This window comes from Cricetulus griseus (genome assembly GCF_003668045.3).
Source record: "Cricetulus griseus strain 17A/GY chromosome 1 unlocalized genomic scaffold, alternate assembly CriGri-PICRH-1.0 chr1_1, whole genome shotgun sequence".
NCBI classification, from domain to species: Eukaryota; Metazoa; Chordata; class Mammalia; order Rodentia; family Cricetidae; genus Cricetulus; species Cricetulus griseus.
The window spans coordinates 153,652,076-153,678,281 of NW_023276807.1; the positions used below are offsets into that span (position 1 = coordinate 153,652,076).

At 38.7% G+C, this 26,206-nt stretch overlaps 1 protein-coding gene across 3 annotated transcripts; it reads left to right on the forward strand.

Moving 5' to 3' along the window:
- The first annotated feature begins 423 nt into the window (after positions 1 to 423).
- Mob1b (MOB kinase activator 1B) lies at positions 424 to 26,206 on the forward strand. 3 transcript variants are annotated; one of them, XR_003479845.2, is made up of 6 exons: positions 424 to 692; positions 6,599 to 6,765; positions 8,510 to 8,603; positions 14,934 to 15,067; positions 16,862 to 17,047; positions 20,108 to 26,206. XR_003479845.2 is itself a non-coding variant. In XM_027389240.2 (6 exons), the coding sequence occupies exons 1-6, from the start codon at positions 679 to 681 to the stop codon at positions 20,183 to 20,185; spliced, it is 651 nt and encodes a 216-aa protein (XP_027245041.1). In that variant the 5' UTR covers positions 428 to 678; the 3' UTR covers positions 20,186 to 26,206. The 3 variants fall into 3 exon arrangements, 2 of the variants coding, with proteins under 2 accessions (XP_027245042.1, XP_027245041.1); XM_027389240.2 differs by having other exon boundaries at positions 428 to 692; positions 16,884 to 17,047; XM_027389241.2 differs by lacking the exon at positions 16,862 to 17,047.

Sequence of the window (26,206 nt, forward strand, 5' to 3'; positions counted from 1 at the left end):
GAGGAAAAACTTCGAAAACTCACTTAATCACTTTCCCTAAAATCTCATCTCCGAGTCATTCCAAACAGATTTTTTAAAGGCGAGCATAGAAGGATTGGGGCTGTAGCTCAAGTTGGTGGAGTGCTTGCCTAAACCCAGCACAGAAAGCGAGCCCGAGGCCTTCCACTGTCCTTACTGGGCACTCTTTGATGGCGACTCCCTCCCTCTCTACAAAACCCAGGGCCGGACAGGCAGTCCACCTCCCTCCTGTGCTCCCAGTGCTGCTGAGCAGCTCGGGACAGCTCTGGACGCCCTCGGGCTGCGACCCGGGACCACGTGCTCCGGCAAGCTCTCCTGCCCCGCTGGTCAGCGTGGGCGGCCGAGGTGACCTGAAGGTGATCCCGGGGTGGGCGGGCGCCTGGGCTCTCGCGAGATCTCTCTGAGGGGGCGCGGAGCTGGCGAGGAGGACGGGCGGGCGGTGCTTCCTTGGCTGCTCCGCTTGCACTCGGCGGAGCCAGCCGAGCCCAGGTCTTCCACTTCCGCCCCTCCACCGGCCGCTGGAAGTACCGGAGCCTGAGAAGTCGGCGGCCGTCCCGCAGCGGCACGTCCTCCTCCCTTCTTCGCCATCCCTCTGAGTCAAGCCGGCCGCGCCGCCCCAGGCTTTGCTCTGCCGAGCCCGCAGCCCACGCCGCGGCCGACATGAGCTTCTTGTTGTAAGTAGACTGGCCGCGCCGGCTTTGTTCCGCCGCCCCCTGGGCCGCGGGCTCCCGAGGCTCTGTCCTCCCTTTGGTGCCCGGCCCTGCCTCGTCGTCTCCTCCGTGTACTGCCGGGCCCTGCCTCTCAGTCATCCAGTGCTGTCAGACCCTCCCTCCCGGTCCTCCCGGTCCCTGCCTCCCAGCCCCCCCATATATATATGTATATGCATATGTATATACATGTATAGAGAGTGATGTGTATACGTGTGTTTATGTGCTTCCAGACTAACCTCCCACTCGTGTGTGCCTGTGTGTATTTGCACACTTACCTCCCACTCTCCCGTCTGGCTTCCAGAGATTGCCAGGGCTCCGGTAACTGTGTCAGCTGCCCTTTGCTGTTTTCCGAGTCCCAAGCATAGAAGATGGCTTATTCTTCTCCGACTATCCCCATACCTTTAACATCTTAGGTCTTACAGTTGAGAAATTGAGAGACAAGTTCCATGGAGATAACTTCAAAACAGGGCTGTTTGAGGGCCTGGATTCCCTGGTGAGGTGACAGCCTGGGGACCCCCGCCCTCTTCTCCTCTTCTTGTAGTGCTTGATGTATAGGGGTTATGCTTTTTTTTTTTTTTTTTGGTATCCTCTAGGTAGGATCTGGGTAATGTGAGCTGGGTTAATTTAGGTGCACTGGGCTGTAGGTTTGCCATTCATTTTTAACACCAACTTCAGTGTTACATTTAGTGCTGGTCATTATTTTACTAAATCACTTCTTTGAAACAAGTTTGAGGTGAAGGTGGGGGTTGGGGCAGAAAAATGGGACAGCAAGACTAGGGTTTGGAAGCAACAAACTTCAGGTCCCTGGGGTTTCACCCGAAGAATAGCCCTTTTGAAAGCTTTCTGTTTATAACAACAATAAAAACAAGCCCTTCAAGGGTGTAATCCACCTCATACTCCCCTTGCCCTTTATTGTTGTGGAGCAAACAACATTTAGCAATTCTTTTCCGTTCAGATTTCTCTTTCCCCACTCTCATGGTTTTAGTCATTACATTGGTATCTGAATCTTGGGTATTCACTTTTATTTTTGCATGCTCAAATACTGGTTATCATTTCTTTTTAGGGTATTCAGGCAAAGCTGAACTATCATGGAAGGCTCACCCTGGGCAGATTTTCCTCCTGGGCACAGTGTCTGGCTTGTGTCAACCTGCCTGACACGTTTGAACTTGTAAATTTATTCTAGGGCTGATTCTGAGTTTGTCAGTAGATGAGAGAAACTGGGTGGCTTATACAATAAGTCGTTTCATATTTTGCCTTTAATCAGTAACACCCAAGCAATTCTCATGCTGAGTGTAGTTTTGCATTGCTTATATTCTGTTCTCAAGAATTTAAATGGGATGGTTGCTGCTGACAGGCTTGTGTCTTTTGGAACTCATAAGCTAAAGTGGTTGAAGTATAGGAGGGCCATATTTGGCTGGAACTTGGTGATGGAAAAGGTTCTCGTGCTGTTTTGTGAAACAAATAAGTGTCCTGTTTTTATGTGGCTCGTATGAGGTGCATATACATGGTGGGTTAGTTCATCCCCCCCACATGAATATTAGCTATAAAAGATGATAATGCTCTTACTCATGTGGTCATCTAGAGAGTGTATACTAATTAATTGGGGAATGGTTTTCTAGCAAGGTCACAAATAGATGTTAATGTACTCTCAACAGGTTTTGCCCATGGGTTTAACAATCCAGAAAAGTCAACCTGGAGGGAACCAGGCATGGTGGTGCACACATTTATTCCCAGCTCTTAGGATGCAGAAAAAGAAAAAAATGAAGTTATGTACGGATGTCGTCTGGTTCTTGGAACCTTGTTGGGAAGGCTACTATAAGTAGAAAAAGCAGAGGAAATAGGACAGTGAGAGATAGGTTAGAATGTGATGAGTCGTGTCTGAGAAGGAAATCTCTATTGATTAGAAGCCTCACAACTTTTCATTGTGATCCAGCAGTATCATTTATGTAAGATAGACAAACTTCCTGTTTAGTGGAGTGTATGTTTCAGTCAGTGACCACAAGCATTGCATGTCAGTAGATTACTGTGGAACACAGAAAGGCAGGGTGATCCTGATGGTGCACAAGTGGTCTTCCAGAGTGATGGTATAACTTTTGTACAAATGCTCAGGGAAAATTTTCCTTGCATTATGTGAAGAGGCTGGCCTAAAGCTGTGGTTATACTGCACATTGGCCTCTGCATGTCTGCAGATTAAACTGAACCCCTAGATGGTGAATATAGAAACTTGACAGAAACTAAGCTAGTTTTGTAGGTTCAAATTCTTTCTGGTTTTTACAAGACAGGGTTTCTCTGTGTAGCTTTGGAGCCTGTCCTGGAAGTCTTTCTGTAGACCAGGCTGGTCTCAAGCTCACAGAGATCCACCTGCCCCTGCCTCCCCAGTGCTGGGATTAAAGGCATGCATCACCAACACCCAGCTGAGAGTATAATTTTCTAATGTAAGGCTTTTTGATGGAGTTAAAACATGCAGTTAACTGTAGCAAAAAGTGCTTGAGGGATGTGAATGAATATAAATCAGGTCTATTTATATTAGGAGAAACAAAAATGATTTGGAAATGAAAGAAAGAAAATACATATTAGTTACTATGCTGGACACCTTCCATTTTTCTTTTCTTTTTCTTTTTTTAAGATTTTGTGTATTTATTATATTTATACAACATTCTGCTTCCATGTATATCTGCACACCAGAAGAGGGCACCAGATCTCATAATGGATGGTTGTGAGCCACCATGTGGTTGCTGGGAATTGAACTCAGGACCTCTGGAAGAGCAGCCAGTGCTCTTAACCTCTGAGCCATCTCTCCAGCCCCCGTTTTTCTTTTGCAGCAGTAAAAATTGTAGGAAAAAAGACCAGCATTTTATCTGAGTTCATGTGTCTTTCTCCTTTCCTCTTGTACTTTTTTTCTGTGTCCCTCCATCTTTATTTCTTGTTTTTAAATAAATGATTTAATTGATTTTAGTGCTTTACAGTTTTCATCTATAACAGAAGTTAATAAATCTCAAATTGTAACTTGGTGAATGTTTACTGTGAGCCAGGCACTGAGTACTTGGAAGGTTTATTTTATTTTAAGATATGAGTGTTTTGCTTGCATTTATGTATGTGAACCATGTGCATGCAGTGCCTGTGGAGGCCAGAAGAGGGCATTGGATCTGAGGAAACTGGAGTGTCATGTGGTTACTGTGCCCTGATCCTGAGTTCTCTGGGAGAGCTGTAAGTGCACTTAGCTGCTGAGCCGGTTCTCCAGCCTGGATACTCAGTGCTTTAAAGACCTTAGTTAAATAACTAGCAGGAACTCCACTTCTTAGATAGGGAAACTGGCACAGGAAAGTCATGTAGCCAATAAATGGTATAGCTAATTTGAGTCCTGGAAGTCTAGATCTAGGCATATGATCTTATGTTGTCTTGTCTATAATTGATACAACCTCATGCTTATATTTTTCATATGCTCCTCGATGCTGGTGCTGGCTAGGAAGGTGTTCCATCAGTGACCTAAATCCTCAGCCCATATATACATGTATTTTTCAAGTTGGGTCTGTTTTTCAGAACAGTCTGTGTTAGCAAGTACCATGCTTATACTGATAGGATTTTTTTTTTTTCCTAAGGTTTTTTGTCACTAATACAACAGAGGAAGACAAAGGGAAACTTTTTTGTTTGTTTGTTTTTGTTTTTGTTTTTTTTGTTTTTCGAGACAGGGTTTCTCTGTGTAGCTTTGGAGCCTATCCTGGCACTCACTCTGGAGACCAGGCTGGCCTCGAACTCACAGAGATCCACCTGCCTCTGCCTCCCGAGTGCTGGAATTAAAGGCGTGCTCCACTAATGTCTGGCAAAAGGGGAAACTTTTAAACCTAATAATATTATAACTTATTCCTATTAGTATTAAAATAAGTTTACTGGAGATATTACAAAATGCAATTAAGAAAGAAAATAATTCCTGGTGGGCATGCTGGTACATGTCTGTAATCTCTGGGAAGCAGGAGGACTGCCAGTTTGAGACCAGCCTGTAGTGCATTGTGAGGCCCTTCATCAAAGAATATAATTTACAACTAGAACTTCACAGATAACTATAGTTTATATTTTTGAGTATAACACTGCAAATATTTTTTGTCACATTTATCACAGATAAGCATACATACATAGACCAGGTTATTCATGTGTCATTTTCTTTGTGATGGTGCATAGATGGTGTTTGGGCAAATAAAGTGACTCAGCTGACCAAAGCACCTGCTTGCAAAGCCTGATGTCCAGAGATTGACAAGGACTTTTTACGAGGCTGAGTCTCTTAAGGGTTAAACTGCCATGCAATACCATCGTCCTGGGAAGCAGCCCTTTAACATACTAATCTTTCAGGGATACTGTCCATTTCCAAACTATAGGATTAATGAACATAAGACTTTTTATAATACCTTCAACTCAATAGTAACATGCAAAAATTATAGAGAAGTTTTAATTAGAACTCTTAAGAATCAAGAATTAAACATTATAACAATAATTACAAATCATAGCTGCAAAATCATTTCATTTGCTGAATTGGCTTAACATTTTATTTTTTACTAGGCATGGTGGTTCAAGTCTATATCCTCTATATTGGGGTGAGGGGGTGGTGAAGAAACTGGGTCCGGGAACCTGCAAAGGTTATTAAGACTGTTATGTATGTGCTTAATTGTCTTTTATAGAATGGTGTGATTTATATATAGTTACATCCATCCTCTTATGTACTGTGTGTCTGTCCGTCTCTCCGCCTCTCCCCCCCTCCCCCCAATAGGGTTTCTCTGCGGCCCTGGCTGTTTTGGAACTTACTTTGTAGATCAGCTGGCCTTAAACTAAAAAAGATTCACCTGCCTCTGCAGGCCCCCACCCTCCGCCGCCCCCATTGCTGGGATAAAAGCAACCACCAACGCCCAGCTCCTCTTAACGTACTTTTAAGCTCATATCTTAGTTTACTTACACAGTCCAAGTACATTGTACTGTCTTTAGAGAATGACACAGAAACAGTATATATAATTTCCCCAAGTATTTTTAGTTCTTGTTTGATTGAGTCAATATGCAGGCTCATATGGAGGGCTGACTGTATATATTTGTATGTTACATATACTGCACTACATGTATACATTCTGAAATTTGAACCATCAGTCATATTAACTACCCATTTAACCAAAATTCTGCATTAAGATTGATTGCAAATGCTTCCTATAGTTGGGTAGAGGAACATTTAGCTTCTTTCCCCCTTGCTGTTGGAGAAAACACTTCTGTGTATTAACATGACAAACAGGATTGAATAAGAAATAAAATTGCTAATACTTATTATGGAAGGGTTTTGTAGTCTGTAATCCAGAGTGGTTAGTTTACTGGGGGAACTGGATTAGTTACAGCTGAAAGTTCTTTTTCTCCTCCTGAGTTTAACTAGAGGCTATAGAGAATGTTTGTATGTATTTTGGGTAGATATCACAGTCATTACAGTAACTACATTATTGCTAGGATTAATATAGCTAGTACAGTTTAAGTTTGGTGGCTGAAAGTGTAATTCCTACTAATTTTTTGGATATTTAAGATTATTTTACCCAGTAATAAGTTGAGATTCTTTCATTTTCATTGAATTCTAGGACATCTTTAATTTCTTTCTTATTTCTTCCTTGACCCAGAGATGATTCAGTTGAGCATTTTTAATTTCCATGAGTTTATAGGGTTTCTGCAATTAGTGTTGTTGTTGAATTCTGACTTTAAGCCATGGTGATCCGACATGATACAGGGGATTATTCCAAAATTTTTTTTTGTATCTGTTAAGGTTTGCTTTGTTACTGACTAAAATTGTAGATTCTATTGATAGTATTTATTTAAATAATGAAGTATACCCCTCCCTTTTTTTCTATTCATAGTGGTAGTCGATCTTCTAAAACTTTTAAGCCAAAGAAGAACATCCCAGAGGGTTCTCACCAGTATGAACTCTTAAAACATGCAGAAGCCACACTTGGCAGTGGCAACCTTCGGATGGCCGTCATGCTTCCTGAGGGAGAGGATCTAAATGAGTGGGTTGCAGTTAACAGTAAGTAGTCTTTCTGTTTCTCAGCAGATTCTGAATTGGGTCAGTGACCTCATTTCAGGTGAATGTTGAGGTACTATCTATTCTCCTAATAGTCACAAAATAGTGATGTCTTAATCCAATGTTAAGTCTTCATGTTAATTTTATCTGAGTATGAAATTTTATGACGTGTCAGAAGAACTTTACTGTCACATTATTTTTTTAATTATGTGATTAATTATAATGTAATTATAAATAATATGATTTCTGGACTGAGAGTTTTGTTGTTAGAAATAATAAAATGGTTTGTTTTTTCACATTATTGGTGAGCACCATCTTACCTATAAGATGATTTTTGTGACATCTCAAAGATAATCAGAATAAATTTCTTTTTTTTTTCCAGAAGGAAACAGAAACATCAATCTTTTATAATAATTATAAATCCCCTGCATTCTCCACATAACCATAGAAATGATTTGGTTCAGCTTTCAAATATCACTCAAATGAAAACCAAATAAGACAGAGAGGGGAGTTATGCTGCGATCTGCAAGGTGCACCTGTCCAGGGGTGCACAGGCAGCTGCTGCTGGCTCCTCGCTCACTCACGAATGCGTGGCGATGGCCTCCTCAGTGACAGAGCAAGTGCTTGTGCGTCAAGTATAAAATACAAGCCGTTAGTCACATAAATCAGTTTCTTCTTAGCTTTTGTCAAATTTTAAACCAAAGGATAAATAAGGCACTGTACTTCTTAAAACAAAAACTTCTTGGTTCCAAGTTTAAAACCCAAGGAACAACCAGAATATAATGTACAATTTCCCTTCAGAGTAAATTTCTAATGTACATGTACTGTACATTATTACACATTATTACAAGGTCTCACTGTGTAGCCCTGGCTGTTCTAGGACTCACTGTGTAGATTAGGCAGGTCTTCAATTTAGACAGATCTACCGCCCTCCCTGTTGCTGGGACTAAAGGTGTGTGCTACCCCTCCTGTCCCCTCCTCTCTTCTCTCTCCCTTGACACTTGTTTGTGCTTTTGCACTTTTGAGACCCCATTTATTTATTTACTTATTTATTTATTTGGATTTTTCACATTTGTGTGTTTGCATGTATATGTTAATATGTGTGGGTCCTGGGGATTGAACTCAGGTGTTTGCATATGCTAATTAAGAAAGATTAAGAATGGCTGTGTAAAACTCTGTATTGCAGAACACAAGATATTAAGTATAGAAGCAAATAATTACTTTCTGTATTTTTTCTTTCTGAGTTGCTAGAACTGAGTGTCTGTGGTACTGGAATAGCCATCAATGTCTTCCTCTAGCCTCTGCACACACAATTCACAGTGTGTTGGCTTTTTCCATTTTGAAGTAAGTTTTTTGCAGGGGATGGCTTTAGAATGGCAACCCATTATCATTTAACTTTTTGATTTCATTCTATCAACATTTTTCATAGGATTTTATGATTATCTAGATTTTTTTTTTTGTGAAGGGGCATTTTAAATTGTTACTTTCCCGGTGTGTTGACTTTTCTTTCTCACACATAGTTCTCTGTATATTTTATATATATACATTTATTTTTTATGTGGGTTGCCAGTAATTTTTCACACTCTTTGTTTTCTTGCTCTCTATTTTAGTATAGTTAGCAGTTGGGGCTTTGGTGTGAGGTTTCCACCTGCTTTTGTAGGGAAAAAGAACCCGGAGTTCTTCTTAAATAGAGTAAAGTTACTTTTTTACTGTCTTATTTTACTTACAATGGACATTTGCTTTTCAGCTGTGGATTTTTTCAATCAAATCAATATGCTTTATGGAACCATCACAGACTTCTGTACAGAGGAGAGTTGTCCGGTGATGTCAGCTGGACCAAAGTAAGATACGGTTAATTATCAGTTTTCCTTGTCATTTTTGTTGGGCTCTTAGATGAGAAGGAAGTGTGTAGCCATGCACTTTCTGGGTTCTAGCAGTTCCCTCAGTGGCTTCCCTGTGCTTGCCTTGTGCTGCTTCCTGCCTTTCTTCTCTGTACATGGTATCTTTTCCCATCCACCTCTGAACTAGCTTCCTGGAAATTCCTTGCCAGTTACTCTATTTCTTCTGAAAAGTTGCTTATTCTACTCTTCTTGGACATTTTTCTTCTCTTTTGTTTCTTCTTTTTATCTTATGTTAATGTTTTAAATGTCTCACCCTTGTTCCAGGCCCATGCTGAACATTTCGTTCCCTATGGAGTCACTTAAGATTCTTCAGTGTGGATGTGCCCTTTCTGCCCAACTTTTTCATTTTAAAAGATTGTTTTTAATTTGTGTGTGTGTGTGTGTGTGTGTGTGTGTGTGTGTGTGTGTGTGTGTGTGTAAGTGCCCAGAAACTTCTGATCTCCTGGAGCTGCCGTACGCTGGAGCCTATTTCAGATCCTCTGAAAGAGCTTTTCAGGCTCTAAACAGCTGAGGCATCTTTCTGAGCCCTAGTGGTTTTGCTCTTACAATGATACATTTTTTTTTATTATATTGTATAACACATTTAATATAAACCCAGAGACAGATATTAGGGTTCAAGCTGAAGATCAGAAAAGCAAAACAGCCAGACCAGTAGCCCTTACCCCTACCAAGCTGAAATGGCAGTCATGTCTCCACAAATCCTTAGAGACAATACTCTCCATGAATCCTCAGAGGCAAATGCTCAGAGTTCTTGTCTCCCCCCAACTTATATTCTTTTCTCTGCCCCGCCATATTACTCTGGTCTCCACCTCCCTAGTGCTGGGATTAAAGGTGTGTGATCCCAAGTGCTGAGATCTCCTTTGTGTGAGCCATTTCTCCTTTTAGACTGATTCACTCTTTTGTAGCCCTGGGTGACTTTGAACACAGAGTCCATTTACCTTTGTCTTCTGAGTCCTGGAATTAAAGGTATGTACCACCACTGCCAGGTCTGTATGGCTTGTGGTTAGCTTTGCATTCTGAACCCTCAGGCAAGCTTTATTAAATCATAAATAATATCACCACAGGCTGGGCGGTGGTGGCGCACGCCTTTAATCCCAGCACTCAGGAGGCAGAGGCAGGCAGATCTCAGTGAGTTTGAGACCAGCCTGGTCTACAAGAGCTAGTTCCAGTACAGCTTCCAAAGCCACAGAGAAACCCTGTCTCCAAAAACCAAAAAAAACCAAAAAACAAAAAACAAAAAACAAAAAACCATTCACCTCAATATTGTGTGAGCTCAGGATCAAATCAAGGGTGTCAGGTGGGCTACTCAAATTCTTTACTTGTTCTTTTAAATCTGTCTTGGTGCAAAGATAGCACTTACCACCTCCTCAGCAATCAATATTGGTTGGCTCTGCCCTTTTGAAACTGGTTTTTACTATTACTACTAATAAAGGCCACTGCTATTTATTTAATGATATGTAAATATATATTTTACTTCATATTCCAACATTTACCAGAAAATTACTGATCCATACATCATGACGAACATATAGAATTTAGTCAGCTGGTGATAGAACTTGCAACAGAGATATGGGAGCTCAGGAAAGGTGTGTTGCTATCATAGGAGGTCAACACATACTGGCTGTTCTTTTTGCCCTGCACTACTTTTTTGCCCACAGAGGAGAGTTTCCCCACATCTCAGTTCCCTACTTCCTTTAGCTTTCTTCTATTAGAATTGTAACTGGTGGTTTTCACCTCTTGAGGAACTATTTATTTTGGAGAACTATTTTTTCTTTTTTTTTGTTTTTTTGAGACAAGGTTTCTCTATTTTTTTTGAGGCTGTCCTGGAACTGGCTCTGTGGACCAGGCTGGCTTCGAACTCACAGAGATCCGCCTGCTTCTGTCTCCCGAGGGCTGGGATTAAAGGCTTGTGCCACCAATGCCTGGCATGAGAACTGTTCTTTATCGAACTTTTGTTGCTGCATTTTTGAGACAGTCTCTGTGTAGCTCAGTCTGTCCTGGAACTCTATGTAGATCAGGCTAACCTCAGACTCACAGAGATCTGCATGCCTCTGTTTTCTGAATCCTGAGATGATTGGTATGTACAACCACACCTGACCTTCTGTAGATCTTTAATCAGAAATGCCTTTACTTTTCAATTTGATTTTAAATGAATTTGATATCCCTTTGGCTAAATATTATGGTTTAGACAGATGAAAATGTCTTAGTTTCATCATATTTCTGTCCCTTGTTATTTTAAGATTTCATAAGAAAAAAGGCATTGGAGGAAAAATTCCCTTTGATAACTTAATTCCTATTGGTACTATTGGTGTTCAGTTCAGATTATTATTATTATTATTATTATTTTTGGTTTTTCGAGACAGGGTTTCTTTGTGGCTTTGGAGCCTGTCCTTGAACTCGCTCTGTAGACCAGGCTGGCCTTGAACTCACAGAGACCCGCCTGCCTCTGCCTCCCAAGTGCTGGGATTAAAGGCGTGGGCCACCACCACCTGGCCTCTGTTCAGATTTTTTAAGTTCCATGTGAAAGTAGATGGTTTTAATTTTGCTATTACACAGTTAGTATGTATTGAAGAACAAAGTAGCTCTACCTTTGGAAATAAAAAGGAGATTCCTCTGTAGCAAATTGCCTGCCCGCCTGCTCCTCACATGTTACTTTGTGGCTCAGGTAGGCATTAGACTAGAATCATTCTCAGTTGTGTTGGGATTATAGCTGTGCCCACCATGCCCAGCTCTTTTTTCCTTTTCCTTCCTTCCTTTTTTGAGAGTTTTCCCTCCCAAGACAGGCTTTCTCTGCGTAGCCCAAGCTGTCCTAGAACTTGCCAGGCTAGCTTCAAACTCAGCTTGCTTCTGCCTCTGGCTTCCAAGTGCTAGGATCAGAGGTGTACACCATTTGAAGTCATTTGCATTAGTGACTTTTATTGTAGTGAAAAAAATACCTGACAGAAGAGACTTGAAGCAAGGCTCAATTTTGGCTCATAGATTCAGGGCATTTCAGTCTGCCACAGTGGGGAAGGAATGGCTGATGGGTTGTCATGGAACAGAGAGGATCAGGAAGGATATTGGAGGATCAGAAGGAGAGGCAGCTCCAGTTGAAACCTTCAAGCCTATCCCCAGTGATATACGAGCAACATTTGTAAAGGTTCCACAATAAGGCAACACCTGAGCCTGTGGACACATTTCAAACTCAAACCATAATAAAATCTTGATTATAAACATAACAAAAGAAAAGACGAGGGAAGGAATCACAGGTTTAAGTGCTAGAGGTATAAGCAACATATAGTTGTTTAATTTCTCAAAAAGTCTTAGGATGTTGAAAGTTGAGATTATTTGTAAGACTTCAGGATATTGAAAATGAATCTTTCTGTCCCGATAGCCAGTTCCCAAATAACCACACAGAGACTTAATATTGATTATAAATACTTGGCTGATAGATTTGTTTTTAATTAGCTCTTATAACTTAAATTAACCCATTTCTGTTAATCTATGTGCTGCCCTGAGTCTCGTTTACCTTATTATTTCCCATCCTGTTCTTTCTGCAGCTCATGGCATCTCCTTGAGACTCATCATACTCTGCCCTTCTTTCCCTGCATCCTCCTAGACCAGTGCTCCTGCTCTCCCACCCAATCTCTTCCTGCACAGCTGTAGGCCAGTCAGTTCTTTATTAACCAGTGAGAGTAATACATATTTACAGTGTACAAAGATTGCTCCACAACAAATAAGCTAACAGACATGATTGTGAAGAAAGGATAAAGACTTTAAAGTTTCTTAACTTAGAGAGAAAATATAGATGCCCTTTTGTTTGTTTAAAAAAAATTGTTTTATGTGCATTGGTGTTTTGTCTACATGTATGTCTGGGTGAGGGTGTTGGATGCCCTGGAACTAGAGTTATAGACAGTTGTGAGCTGCCATGTGAAGCTGACAGTTGAACCCAGGTACTCTGGAAGAGCAGCCAGTTCTCTTAACTGATGATCCATCTCTTCAGCCTACCTTCTTGTTTCTTAAGGATTCATTTATTTGTTTATTATTTTATATGTACCAGTGTGCACCATGTGTATTCAGGAGCCTGCAGGGGCTAGAAGAGAGTATCAGATCCCCTAGAACTGGAGTTACCAGTGTAGCTGCAAACTACCATTTGAGTGCTGGAAATTGAACCCAAGTCCTCTGCAAGCGCAGTAAACATACTTAACTGTTAAGTCATCTCTCCAGCCCTAAGTTCATGTTTCTTTAGTAAAAAGTAATGATAGTTAAATCTTATTCATAGTGGGAATCATAGAAAAAGAGGCCTAAAGTTGCACTATTTAAATTTTATAACAGAGGAAATTCTGACTGTGAAAGTGATTACCCATCACACCTGGGTACCCGTAGGTGTTGGGAGAATTTCCCTTTTGAGACTTCACAGTGCATTTGATGGTTATTCCTTGTGCTTGGCAGTGATAATAAAGGCTATTCTGAGAAGGTTTATTAAGGTGTATTGATGCTTAGAAGTTTTGGATTACTATTAAGGTGTAGATTTGATAAATAGAAAGGATAGTCATTCATACTTTGAAGATAATTTTTACCAGTTTAAATACCATGTAGTAATTCTCTGTTACATTGCTATTTTGTTAGGCTCACTGGTCTATTCTTCAGTCAAACTCTGGGGAAAAAGTTAGAAAACAGTTGATTTAAAAAGGTGAAGTAGTAGTTGGGTAGCACTAGCCTTTAAATTAACCCCACCATTTGGGAAGCAGAGGCAGGCAGATAGATCTCTATGAGTTCAAGGCCAGCCTGGATTACAAAGAGTTCCAGGACAGCCAGGATTACACAGAGAAACCATGTCTTGAAAAAAAAAAAAAAAAAAAAAAAAGGAAAAGTAGTGCTAGGTGGTAGTGCCCCTCACCTTTAATCACATCACTTGTGGGGGAGAAGCAGATCTCTGGGTCCAAGGCTAGCATGGTATACAGAGTGAGTTCCAGGACACCCAGGGCTATACAGAGAAACCCTAAGTTGGGAAAACAAACAAACAAAACCCCCAAAATGTGAAGTAGCAGAAGAAATGTTGGAAACTAAAAATCTCCATGACAATTCAGTTTATACATTTTTGTGTTTTGGAGTTTCAGTTATGTGCTTAGTTTCTTAAGGCTATGTTGACATGTGTGGATACTGTAGAGTTTATACTCTTTTACAATACACACAGGGAGGTTTTGTGTGTGTGTGTGTGTGTGTGTGTGTGTGTGTGTGTGTGTGTGTGTGAGAGAGAGAGCAGGAGAGGGGGGGGGGGAGGAAGAGGGGGGGAGGGAGAGGGAGAGATTGAAAAGGCTGTTTTTAAGAAAATAACTTGAGGGTTTAGCCTGAATATAGATCAAGTTTTTGCATTTATAGGTAGATCTTTCAAGGGTAAATTGTTAATTTTAGACAGGCAGTTCATACATATTTTTACTTACATATATTTTTTAAAGATTTTATTCATTTATTATGTATACAACATTCTGCTTCTATGTATATCTGCACACCAGAAGAGGCACCAGATCTCATAACGGATGGTTGTGAGCCACCATGTGGTTTCTGGGAATTGAACTCAGGACCTCTGGAAGAGCAGTCAGTGCTCTTAACCTCTGAGCCATCTCTCCAGCCCCACATTTTTTTTTTAAATATTTATTTAACTTTATTTTATGTACATTCGTGTAAGGATACAAGATCCCCTGGTACTGGAGTTACAGATAGGTGTGAGCTGCCATGTGGGTGCTGGGAATAGAACCCGGGTCCTCTGGAAGAGCAGCCACTGCTCTTAACCACTAAGCCATCTCTCCAGCCCCAAATGTAGGGCACACCTGCAAAGGAATCTTTTCTTTCTTTTTTTTTTTTTCTTCGAGACAGGGTTTCTCTGTGTAGCTTTGGAGCCTATCCTGGCACTCTATCTGGAGACCAGGCTGGCCTCGAACTCACAGAGATCCGCCTGCCTCTGCCTCCCCAGTGCTGGGATTAAAAACGTGTGCCACCAACGCCTGGTGCTCTTTTTTCTCCCAAGAAAGAAAAAGAAAGAGAAAGAAAGGAAAAGACAGATAATGGGACAAGTAAGGAGAACATCAAATAGAGGATGAGTTTGATGGGATCTACTTAGGTTGGATTGTGGTAAAAGCAAAACAGGCTGCTGTTGATTAAAAATTTGTGTGTTTACTTGAAAGAACAGATTGTTTAACACGTCTCTGTACACATTCATAATACATACACTTAACTGTGCACATCCATACCTCTCTGATGTTCTGTGCACTTTCCGTCTTTCCATTGCAGATATGAGTATCACTGGGCAGATGGAACAAACATAAAAAAGCCTATCAAGTGCTCTGCACCAAAGTATATTGATTACCTGATGACCTGGGTTCAAGACCAGCTGGATGATGAAACATTATTCCCATCAAAAATTGGTAAAATTATTTTATGTAGTTGGGATAAATCGTGATGTATTTAATTTTATGTTTCTGTAATTGCTGTCTCTCTCTTCCTGCCCTACCCATTTGAATGATTCCTTGGGACTATGTTGATGAGTGTGTTTATTATGCAGTGTCTAAGAAGAGGTACCAGAGCTTGCTGAGTCATGACATAAGTGACTGTCTCATATAAATTGATTTTTTTCACTCTTTCACCTGATGTTTTAAATACGTATTATTTGGAAGTCTACACTTCAAAGAAAATAAGTGATCTATTTCTTTCTTGACTTAATTTATTATTTGCTAAAATTTAAGTTCTTTTTTTTTCTTCCAAGACCGGGTGTGTCTGTGTAGCTCTGCTGTCCTTGAACTTAGAGATCTGCCTGTCCCTGCTTCCTGAGTGCTTGGATTGAAGGCATGTGTGTATTCAACATGCAAGGCTTCTTTTTTCCTTTCTTTTTCTTTTTCTCTTCTTCTTTTTTTTTTTTTAAAGAATTATAAATACTAGTGGTTTTCCTTTTCAGTAGCAAATTCCAGATGGAAGCATATTACTGTTCCAGGAACTATAGCAGGTTACCACATCAATCAAAATACGTCTTTTTTTTTTTTTTTTTTTTTTTTTTTTCTAATGGTTTTTTGAGACAGGGTTTCTCTGTGTAGCCCTGGCTGTCCTGGCACTCTGTAGACCAGGCTAGCCTCAAACTCACAAAGATCTGCCTGCCTCTGCATCCCAAGGGCTGGGATTAAAGGTGTGTGCCACCAATGCCCGGCATAAAATAGTTTTTATAATGGAACAAATTAACATGCATTGTATTACAGTTAATCCATTTTATTCTGTTATGAAGCATCTATAATTACCCAACTAATTAAATCTCAGTAAAGTATATTTTTATTAATTTTATTCTTATATTTTATATTACATCTATAGACTTGATTATCCTCTGTCTTTGCTACAGACATTTTCTGTATATCTCTGACCTACATTCTTTCATATCCTATCTCTTTATTTAACCCAGTAACCATGGTTTTATTCTCTCTTTATATAATTTTTTTTCACTCAAAATGTAAGATTGAGAAATAGTCTTTTGGGGTCTAGTGTACACTTAGGATAATATCCTCCCAATTTCAAATCTTATTTATTTATTTTTTGAGATAGGATCTTGCTATGTATCTCAGGTTGTACTTGAACTCATTATCATCCTGCCTTAGCCTCCCATGTGCTTAGATTACAGACATGTGTCACTATGCCTGGATCAGGATCTCCTTATGGCTAAGTTGTATGTATCTGTGTGGCTGATATATTAACAGCATTAAACATAACTAAACTGGTTAATATATTATTCATGCCGGGTGCTGGTGGCACACTCCTTTAATCCTAGCACTTGGGAGGCAGAGGCAGAGACAGTCGGATCTACAGAGAGAGTTCTAGTACAGGTCCCGTAGCTACAGAGAAACCCTGTCTTGAAAAACCAAAAAAAAAAAAAAAAAAAGACATTATTCATGTTAGCACATATTTGTGTGGAGCTTAATGTTGACAAATCTAACAATCTGCTGCCTTGTAGGTACTTTTTGTAAAGTGGCAGTATGTTATAAGTACAATATGGCATAAGGAAGAGTCATTATTAGTTTTAAAAAGCTCTGAAGTTTACTTTCATTCATGATGTGCTAAGACCTTCTCAAAGATTTTTATGAGCATGAAAATAGGGATATATATATATATATATAAATCTTTGAGCCCTATTACTACTTGATGGCAAATCATGCCTCTTTGTTCTCTTTTCTTATTAATAGAGGGACCTTATCTCTCTACTAGGTGTTCCATTCCCAAAGAATTTCATGTCTGTGGCAAAAACAATTCTCAAACGGCTCTTTAGAGTTTATGCTCACATTTATCACCAACATTTTGATCCTGTGATCCAGCTTCAGGAGGAAGCACATCTCAATACATCTTTCAAGCACTTTATTTTTTTTGTTCAGGTAAGTTGACTCATAAGGCCTTTTTTGCTTCATGTTTATTTTTAGAATTCTGTGATACATGTACACTGTCAGAAGAACAGAACTTGCTGTCTCTGTCTAATCTACATCCTGTTTTACACTTTCCATGATATAATGACAGGCCTTTTGCTTCTTAATTTCCTTAGTCTACCAGTTCATGGTGGGTAGCTCTAAAAGACAAGGATGCCTTGTCTTGCTTGGACAGTGTCAATTTCCAGGCCATATGAATGGGCTAAATAAGAAATCTGAATAGTGAGTCAAATACAATGTTACTTGTCTATAATGTTGGTACTCTGAGAGGCTGAAGTGTAAGGATTGAGTTCAAGGCCAGCCTGCTACTTAGCAAGTTTCAGGCTGTCCTGGGCCATTGGATTCTGTTTCAACAAGAAAATGGGTAGACAACAACCTAAACCAACAGAAACAAGCAAAACCAAAGTAGAGGAAAAAATGGAATCAGAATGTGAACTAATTGGGCATACCTGTAGTGAACTTGGTCTCAAGTGTTCTAGCACCCCTTCTCTTAAACTTCTACTTTAAAAGAAAAATTTAGGATTTCTACTAGTAGATTCTCTTATAGACACACACACAGACATGCACACATATTTTGAATATCACATAATCCCCCCCCCCCACTTGCTTTTTGGTTTTTTGAGACAGGGTTTCTCTGTGTAGCCCTGGCTGTCCCGGAACTCACTTTGTAGATCAGGCTGGCCTCAAACTTGCAGAGATCTGCTTGCTCTGCCTCCCGAGTGCTGGGATTAAAGGCTTTTGCCATCATAGCTCTGCTCCCCTACTTTTTTAAAACCACATTCTAAGTGATTTTGAAGTTAATGACTATCCATTATATGTGAGGAGAGAAAGGGTCATATGTGTTTTAGAGGTCCCTTACAGTTTGAATTGACTTGCTGGTTTATTTCCCCTGTGTTTAAACCTCAGAGAGCTGGCCTTTTCAATGTAGACTTAAGAAGCCAGGCATGGTGGCCTCTACATACAATCCCAGTACTCTGGAGGCTGAAGCAGGAGAATCAGGAGTTGAAGGCCAGCTTGGGTTACCTACCTGTCAGTACCTTGTCTCAAATAAATGAGGAAAGAAAAAACTATACATGAGTATACTTTTATTTAATTCTCTAATTAGAGAAATAATAAGGAAAAGTAAAAGTTGGGAATAGATGGGCCAACTAGTTCATTTGTTTCCTCTTTCTGTAGAGATTAGAAGGAGATGGTGGTTGGGAGAAAGTAATTTTTTTTTTTTGCAGATTTTTTTATTTCAATTAGAAACAAGATTGTTTTACATGACAATCCCAGTTCTCTCTCCTTTCCCTCCTTCCCTACCACTCCCCCTCAACTAAAACCCTACCTATCACATATCCTTTCTGCTCCCCCTGGATGGTGAGGCTTTCCATAGGGTGTCATCAGAGTCTATCATATCCTTTGGGATAGGGCCTAGGCCCATCCCCGTGTGTCTTGGCTCAAGGAGTATTCCTCTATGTAGAATGGGCTCCCAGAGTACACACCCATGATAAGGATAAGTACTAAGCTACTACAGGAGGTCCCATAGATTTCTGAGGTTTGGATTCCAATTCAGTTTGGTGATTAGCTGTGGGTGTCTGCTTCTACTTCCATCAGCTGCTGGATGAGGGACTATCCGATGACATATAAGTCAGTCATCAATCTCATTATCAGGGTAGGGCATTTAAGGTAGCCTCTCCTCTGTTGCTTAGATTGTTAGCTGGTGTTATCTTTGTAGATCTCCAGACATTTCCCTAGTGCCTGATTTCTCTGTAAATCTAATGTGAACTAATTGGGCATACCTGTAGTGAACTTGGTCTCAAGTGTTCTAGCACCCCTTCTCTTAAACTTCTACTTTAAAAGAAAAATTTAGGATTTCTACTAGTAGATTCTCTTATACACATACACACAGACATGCACACATATTTTGAATATCACATTATGGTATCTCTATTCTTGTTATCTTCTATTCTTCCCCCGACTCAACCTTTCTGCTCCCTCATGTCCTCCACATCCCTCCTCTTCTCCCTTCTCATTCTCCTAGCTCCCTCCCCCTGGGAGAAAGCAAGTTTTATTTATGTTGTTTTTGTAGGTGAACATATGGCTATAAATGTCATTTTTACTTTTTACTAATGAAAGGTGTCCATGTTCATTAATACATATTCCTTACACTAAAGGCACACTTCTTTTAAATTATCTGTAAAAACACACTTTAAGAGATTGTAACTTTCCAAAACTTTCTTGAGGAGTTGACAGTCTCATCTACAGACCCATAGCAACAGAAAACACTTAATATTTGCATTAATATTTTCGTTAGCAGAAAATGATAGCCAGAATTTAGGTTTTGTTGGTTTGGGAGAAAATATTCTTCCTTTGAGAGTGTTAGTTTTACTTTACTTTGTAGCCATGAAGTATAGTGTTTGCTATGTGCTAGCAAGTAGTGGGGGTCAATTTAGAGAGTATTTACACACCTTGCCCTCCTAGCAACATCCTTTGATTAAGAAGCTTACTTGCTTGGGCCTTGGAACTTAGAGAATCTTGCTCTGACCCCATACAGTCTAGACACTACAGGGCTAACAACATAGTCACATGGTATGTATTTCCATATGTTCTTGGTCCCAGACACCATAGATCTGAGTGGGTGGGCTCACAACCATCTATGATGAGATTTGGTGCCCTCTTCTGGTGTGCACGAATACATGCAGGCAGAAAGCTGCACACAAAATAAACAAATCTTAAACAGATACAGTACCTTGGCTATTGGCATAGTTTCCACTTAGTGATTGGTAGTGTGTCCCAGGTACTACATGAAGTAGTTAACAGTGGTTACCATATTTAGTCTCCACAATAATTTTATGAGTTGGGGATTTATTTTTATATTATAGATGTAAAAACAGCATCAAGAATGTCAAGTGATTTCTTTAAGGTAGTGAACAATTTTAAAAATGAAGTTTACTTTTAGTTAATTCAGAAGCTTGTATTCGTAGTAATCTGCTTTGGAATTAGAAGCGAATAATGTTTTTCTGTTTGTAGGAGTTCAACCTTATTGACAGAAGAGAACTTGCACCACTCCAAGAACTAATTGAGAAACTCACCTCAAAGGACAGATAAAAGGATAAAAAGCTGCAAATTCTTCCTCCACTGGAGCTGTGTGGGTGTATTTGGGCTTTTGTTATATTTTGTTTTTATCTGGATTATTTGTCTTTGGTTTGGGGGCTTGCTTGGGTTCCCTTTTCTCTTTTGAATATATAAAATCATATTTTGTTGCTAGAGAAAGCCAAGAACCATTCTCTACATTTGAAAAGGGCAAATTTTGTCTTAGTGGTATATAGTATTTTCTTTTCTTTTTAATATATTTTTTTTTATTAACCTGGTTTTGGTTACTTGAGGACTTTTTATGATATTGTATGCTGGAAACAACTAACTGACTGAAATGCAGATGGTTTGCATTCTGTGTTGTGTAAATTGTGGCCCACTTTGAAGTCCCTAAAAAAGACTAATGTGTTCTTAAGTGCCTTGATAGGCTCACTTCTGAGGTGCAAAGCACAGGTATAGACTGAGCAGAGATTGAAACAATATTAGAATTTCTATCTAGGGCACTTACTTGTGCATGTTGTAAAGTAATCTGTTATAAAAGCCATAGTTTACTCAAGTTGATGATGTCCAGCTTTTACTACATTGAAAAAACATAATTTGTAAAGTTGTGCATGTAGAACATAAATGTAAAACAACAAAAATTATTTCTTAATTATTTTTGACATAATTTGTAAAGGTGTGCATGTAGAACATAAGTGTAAAACAACAAAATTCTTAATTATTTTTGATATTGACTGATATATATTCTGTTCAACAGACATTTAAAGTTCTACAAGCAGGTCTTTTTCCATCTCTTAATATCTGTGATATTGAAATTTGAGGATGTTGAAATGTAATAACTATTGCATTTCAACTTCTTTTTACATGTTAAGTGCACTGTAAGTGTAAAACTTCAGGTTATATATAGACTTGCCATCTTCAGAAAGAATGCTGAACTGTGAGGTTTCCTAGCAATTGCCAAATGAGCCATAAGTGCAGAATCTCCTTGTACTTCAAAGAGGGAGGAAAAATAAGAATGGTTGGTGGCAGGCATTAGTTTGGGAAATCAAAAGAGAAAGATTAAGTATGGGGAGTCAAATTCTAGAAAGTCCTGTTTTAAAACCCTGGGATAGAATAGTGTTTATTACTTACAGAGTCTTGAAGACTTCCTTTTAGAAATCCGCTTCCATGAGAAGTTAAAAAAATAAATACTTAGTTTTAGGTACAGACATTAAACATGGAATTTAATGACTATTTGGGGGAAATCAATCACTTTTTAGCATTTCCATTCAGTGAATGGAGCTGGTATTTGCCTGTCATTTTAAATGATACACTACCTTGATTATTGGTGCAGTATGAAGCATCCTGACTTCTTATTTTTCCACTGTGAAATCTCTTTTCTTTGTGGTGATATCAAGTAATGAAAATGCTAGCTCAGTAGTTAATAACTTCTAAATTTTAGTTGACATGACATTCTGTTGAATTGTCATTATTAATTACAAATTCAGGAATTTGGTTTTTAGAATAAATGTTGAACTCTCCCCCCACTTCAGTTTTGTTCTTGAAAAATACTCTTTTCAAACTCTGAGGTTTTTTGTTTGTTTGTTTGCTTTTTTGTTTGTTTTTGAGCAGACATTGAGTTTTAATTTTTGTCAATTTTTATAAATCTGTTTTCCTCAATTTTCTGTCTGTCTCTTCTTTTCTCTCTGTAGTTAGAGACACATGCCTTTCCCCTAGTAAAGTAGAAATGCTTGCTCTGAATTTGTATGCAAATACATTGTGGAGGAAACTAAAATTAAGTAAATTTGGTTTTGCTATTAACAAATGGACAGTAATAGAATTGAATGCCCTTGCAACTATTATCACTTGGAACTGCCTTTTTCTCCATTTCATTTCTCTAATGGTGATTGCTCACCATGTACCAATAATAAGGAACAAAAGAACTTGGAAGAGGTAGATAATACTGGGCATTTATTAGTAGTGCTTATTTATGAACAGACAGGTAGCTATTTTCTCAAAATAATTTTTTAGTATCTAAATAGATAGTATCAGGCATTATGAGTTGCTTCAGAATTCTGATGTGAGTCCTCTCTGTACAGGAAATGAAGCCCATAATTACTCACGGAAACAGTCTTCCATAGTATATATACTTCCTATTGCCCTAGTAACAGGGACTTCCATAGCAGCACCATGTAGAAGGAAGAGTGAGAGGTTGTTTCTGGTCCTTAAGCCTTACATACAGTACGCTGTAAAAATGGAAAATTAGTCCTAGAAATGAGTGCTTGGTAGTAGGACTTACTTTCCCACTACATTAGGTAGGAGTTATTTTCACTGTGCAAATCTCAGGTGCCATGGCAAATAAGGAAATTTGTGTGTGTGTGTGTGTGTGTGTGTGTGTGTGTGTGTGTGTGTGTGTGTGTTGAGAAAGAATAGTACTCTTGGGGAAAGGCCTGGCAAGTGTACATGGTGGTACATGGCTATAAGTAAGGAAATACTAGAACCCAAGAGAAAGTTTAATAAAAACTTGCTTTGAGAGTACAATGCCCTTTTATAAAATAAGAAAGTTTATTTTGCAGGAGAGCTTGCTTATAAATGTTTCTGAGATTCTTTTCAGATCTGTTAATTTATAAATCACTGATTATCTCCCTTTTTCTTTCTTTTCTTTTTTTGAGACTGGGTCTCTCTATGTAGCCGTGGCTAGCCTGGAGTTCACTATGTAGACCAGGTTGGTCTCAAACTCTCAGAGATCTCTTGCCTATGTACCCTATATGCTGAGATTAAAGGTGTGCACCACCACACCTGGCTACCCCATCTTTTATACAGTTATACAAGTTCAAGTTGGTTTTTTCATAAGCTCATCCCATACAATTGAATGTAGTAAATTATCATTATGTTATTACAGTGCTTTGGTTACATGTGGATACGATGATGCAAGTTTTAGGAAAGATTTAGTTACCAGAATAGTGGGGATGAAGAGAAACTGACTGAGGGAAATGTTTGTTGTTAACAGTAGGTGGTGCTGCTGGCGTTGTTCACTTGCTGACTTGGTTCTTCCACTTCCCACAAAAGCCATGCCTTAGATTGCCTGCCCCCCAGACAGTGAGCGTGCCTGTGCGTGTGCATGGGTGTGTGTTGGTGGGTGGCTTTGGAGCTCTGTGTACCTGAAAATGAAAGAGTTTTAGGTTGTTGCCACTTTTAACTCTCTTAATCATTGTGAATTCTAAATGGTCAACATAAAATGTATTAGGTAGCAAAGAATATTTAATGTGTATTTCTGACTGAGCTACTACCTGGATTATCAGGATCGATGAAGCACTACAATCTCTTCCCAGAAAATAGAAATATGGTATTTATATTTTGTATATATACTCACTAGGTTCCATTTTATGTATTGAGCATTTTCCTTGCTATGGGAAAAATAGCAAAACAACAGATTTCTTTTATAGCTTTGTCTACACCCTCTCTGAGAGAGGTTTTGATAACCACTGAAATGGCAGATTATATAAGATACAAATACTAACTTGTGGGATTTTCTTTTAAAATGAATATGTTGTACCTTAATGTCCAAATGAGGTTGACTTTCAAAGCAGTTCTCTTTGGGCCACTGTTTATTTCAATTATGTTGCAAAGTATGTTTCTAGAACTTTGTAATGTATCATAGGTGCTTTAAGAATTGGCTTATGACTATGTAAGAAAAAGCAGTTTTATCTTTTCAGTTGCACAAAAACAATATTCAGAGCTTAATAGAACCCACATTAATTACTAAATCAAGTTCACTAACTTGGCTTTTCCCTGAGAACCAAGCCTGTGTGGTAATCACGAGTATCTTTTAGGCTCTAAATCTTTGAAGAAGACTGCTATAGACATTGACTGCGTCACAGAATAGAATACTTTACCGATGTCACAATTGGAAATAGGAACCATCATTTACATGTGAAAACATTTTTAAAACATTTTTTAAAATTCAGTTTAATTACTTTGTATTTAAACTGAATTTTAAACTTAAGGTCTTTCTCTAGAACTTGCTCTGTTTTTTTCCCCCTCTCTTTTCCTTAAAACTTTTGAATTGTGTAGGATAGTTTTGATTGAGAGAATACTATGAAAAAGTAGATGCAGTATTTAAAATAGCAGTTCAAAGAAACAAACTCTTTACCTCTGTTGTATTCTGTTTTATTTTAAATAGGTTTTTCTTTTAATCTGACTTTAATTAAAGAGTAGAGGTTGATGTACAGGAAAAATGTGATAAAATTTTATTATTATGCAAAGTTTTAACCTACCTATCATGAATACATTTAAAAAGATATAAGTATTCAGCACATATCGTTCATAACATTAAATTCTGATTGTTTTTTGAAAATATACTAAATTGAAAGTTTATGTGTAATTTGGAATGTGATTGCATAGTAGGAAAACATCTTATTTTGAAAACTTACGTGACATATTAAAGAATACACCACTTATAAACTCAGCCCAGTCTTGCCCCTAATGGACTTTAAGCATTAGGGTTTTGCCATAACAGATATTTACCATAGGAGCCTCTGTTACCAGCATGATTATATGTGAGTAATAAATAGAGGTCTGTTTCAAGATTTAATAGGAAAGTTTAACAAACAACAGACATGCAACAGGATTCTGAATTCAAATGGTTTGAATTTTTAAGGCTTTCCTCAGAAGTTCATCTATGAGAATTCATTTTGAAGGTATGAGACTGCCATCCTCTCTGTCTACCACTGATTTGTATTCTGACAAAAGAGACGAAACTTCAAAATAAAATATTGGGCCCTCAGTTTTATAAGTGTGTGGCGAAAGTTCCTTGTGCAGGTCCCCTCCCTCCTTTCCTCTCTCTTGCATATAGTGCTACACAGTCTCAAACATGAAGTGAAAACACTGGCCTTTACAGATCTGTGTTTTCCCACTCCCATCTGCCACGTACACCTGCTCACATGCACTCAAGGCTGATGTTACAGTTCATCATTGTTAGTAATTCTGAAGTGTTGGCGACATATAGGTTTTCTTTTGTTTGCTTGGCAGGTTTTTTTTTTTTATGTCATCAAAGCTGCAGTTATTGGTGATATAAAGTGGCAATTTTCTAATTTCTTTCATAATTATTCTTTTGTTTTGTTTTGTTTTTCGAGACAGAGTTTCTCTGTGTGGCTTTGGAGCCTATCCTGGCACTCACTCTGGAGACCAGGCTGGCCTTGAACTGCCCGCCTCTGCCTCCCGAGTGCTGGGGTTAAAGGCATGTGCCACCAATGCCCGGCTCCATAATTATTCTTATAGGTGGATATTTCTTGTTTTGCACAAATTTGCATTTTTGTTTTTGGAAATAGTTGGATAGGTTGTCAATTACATTAGTGCATTGTCATTTCAGAACACCTTTTCCCCTTAAATTGTTTTGCAGAAATAACTATTTTTAGGGAAAATAGTTTTACAGCTACTAAATTTTGTTATTTTTGTATATGCATATCCAGGGTGGTGAAATCACTAATATTTTAGGGAAAACCTTTGTTCTATTTGACCTTTTTCCTATACACTTAAGGTATTATTTAAAATTGGTAGAAATAGTGTCATGAAAATAGAAAATATGGGGAACATTTAAAATCAGAATAGAAATTATTTCTGACGACAAAAATCAGAAATACTGTCAGTAACAATTGATGGAGGCGGAAGGGCAGCATTCGAATTGTGCACTTGCTTAAGATACGCACCGAGATGAGCGTCTGTTCTCATGCGGAACAGGTTCTCTAGTAAGGTAGTTAGATGGGAAAAAAATGGTCTAAAATATGAACTGCAAAGTGGACGCCATATTGTAAATTGTACTAAGATTATGCAAATTGTAGTTATTGATCAAAGTTTAATTGCTTCATTATTGTTATTTTAAAGGAAATACTGAATGATAGAAAACCTGTAATATGTTTTATTTGAGAGATGTAAATAATGTACACAGTCTTCTATGTGGTGGAATGGGAGGTATTTAAATTCTAGGTTCTTTTTTTTAAAGGAAGAAAATGTCTATAAGAAAAAAAACCTTAATAAATAGTTATGTTTGGCCATGAA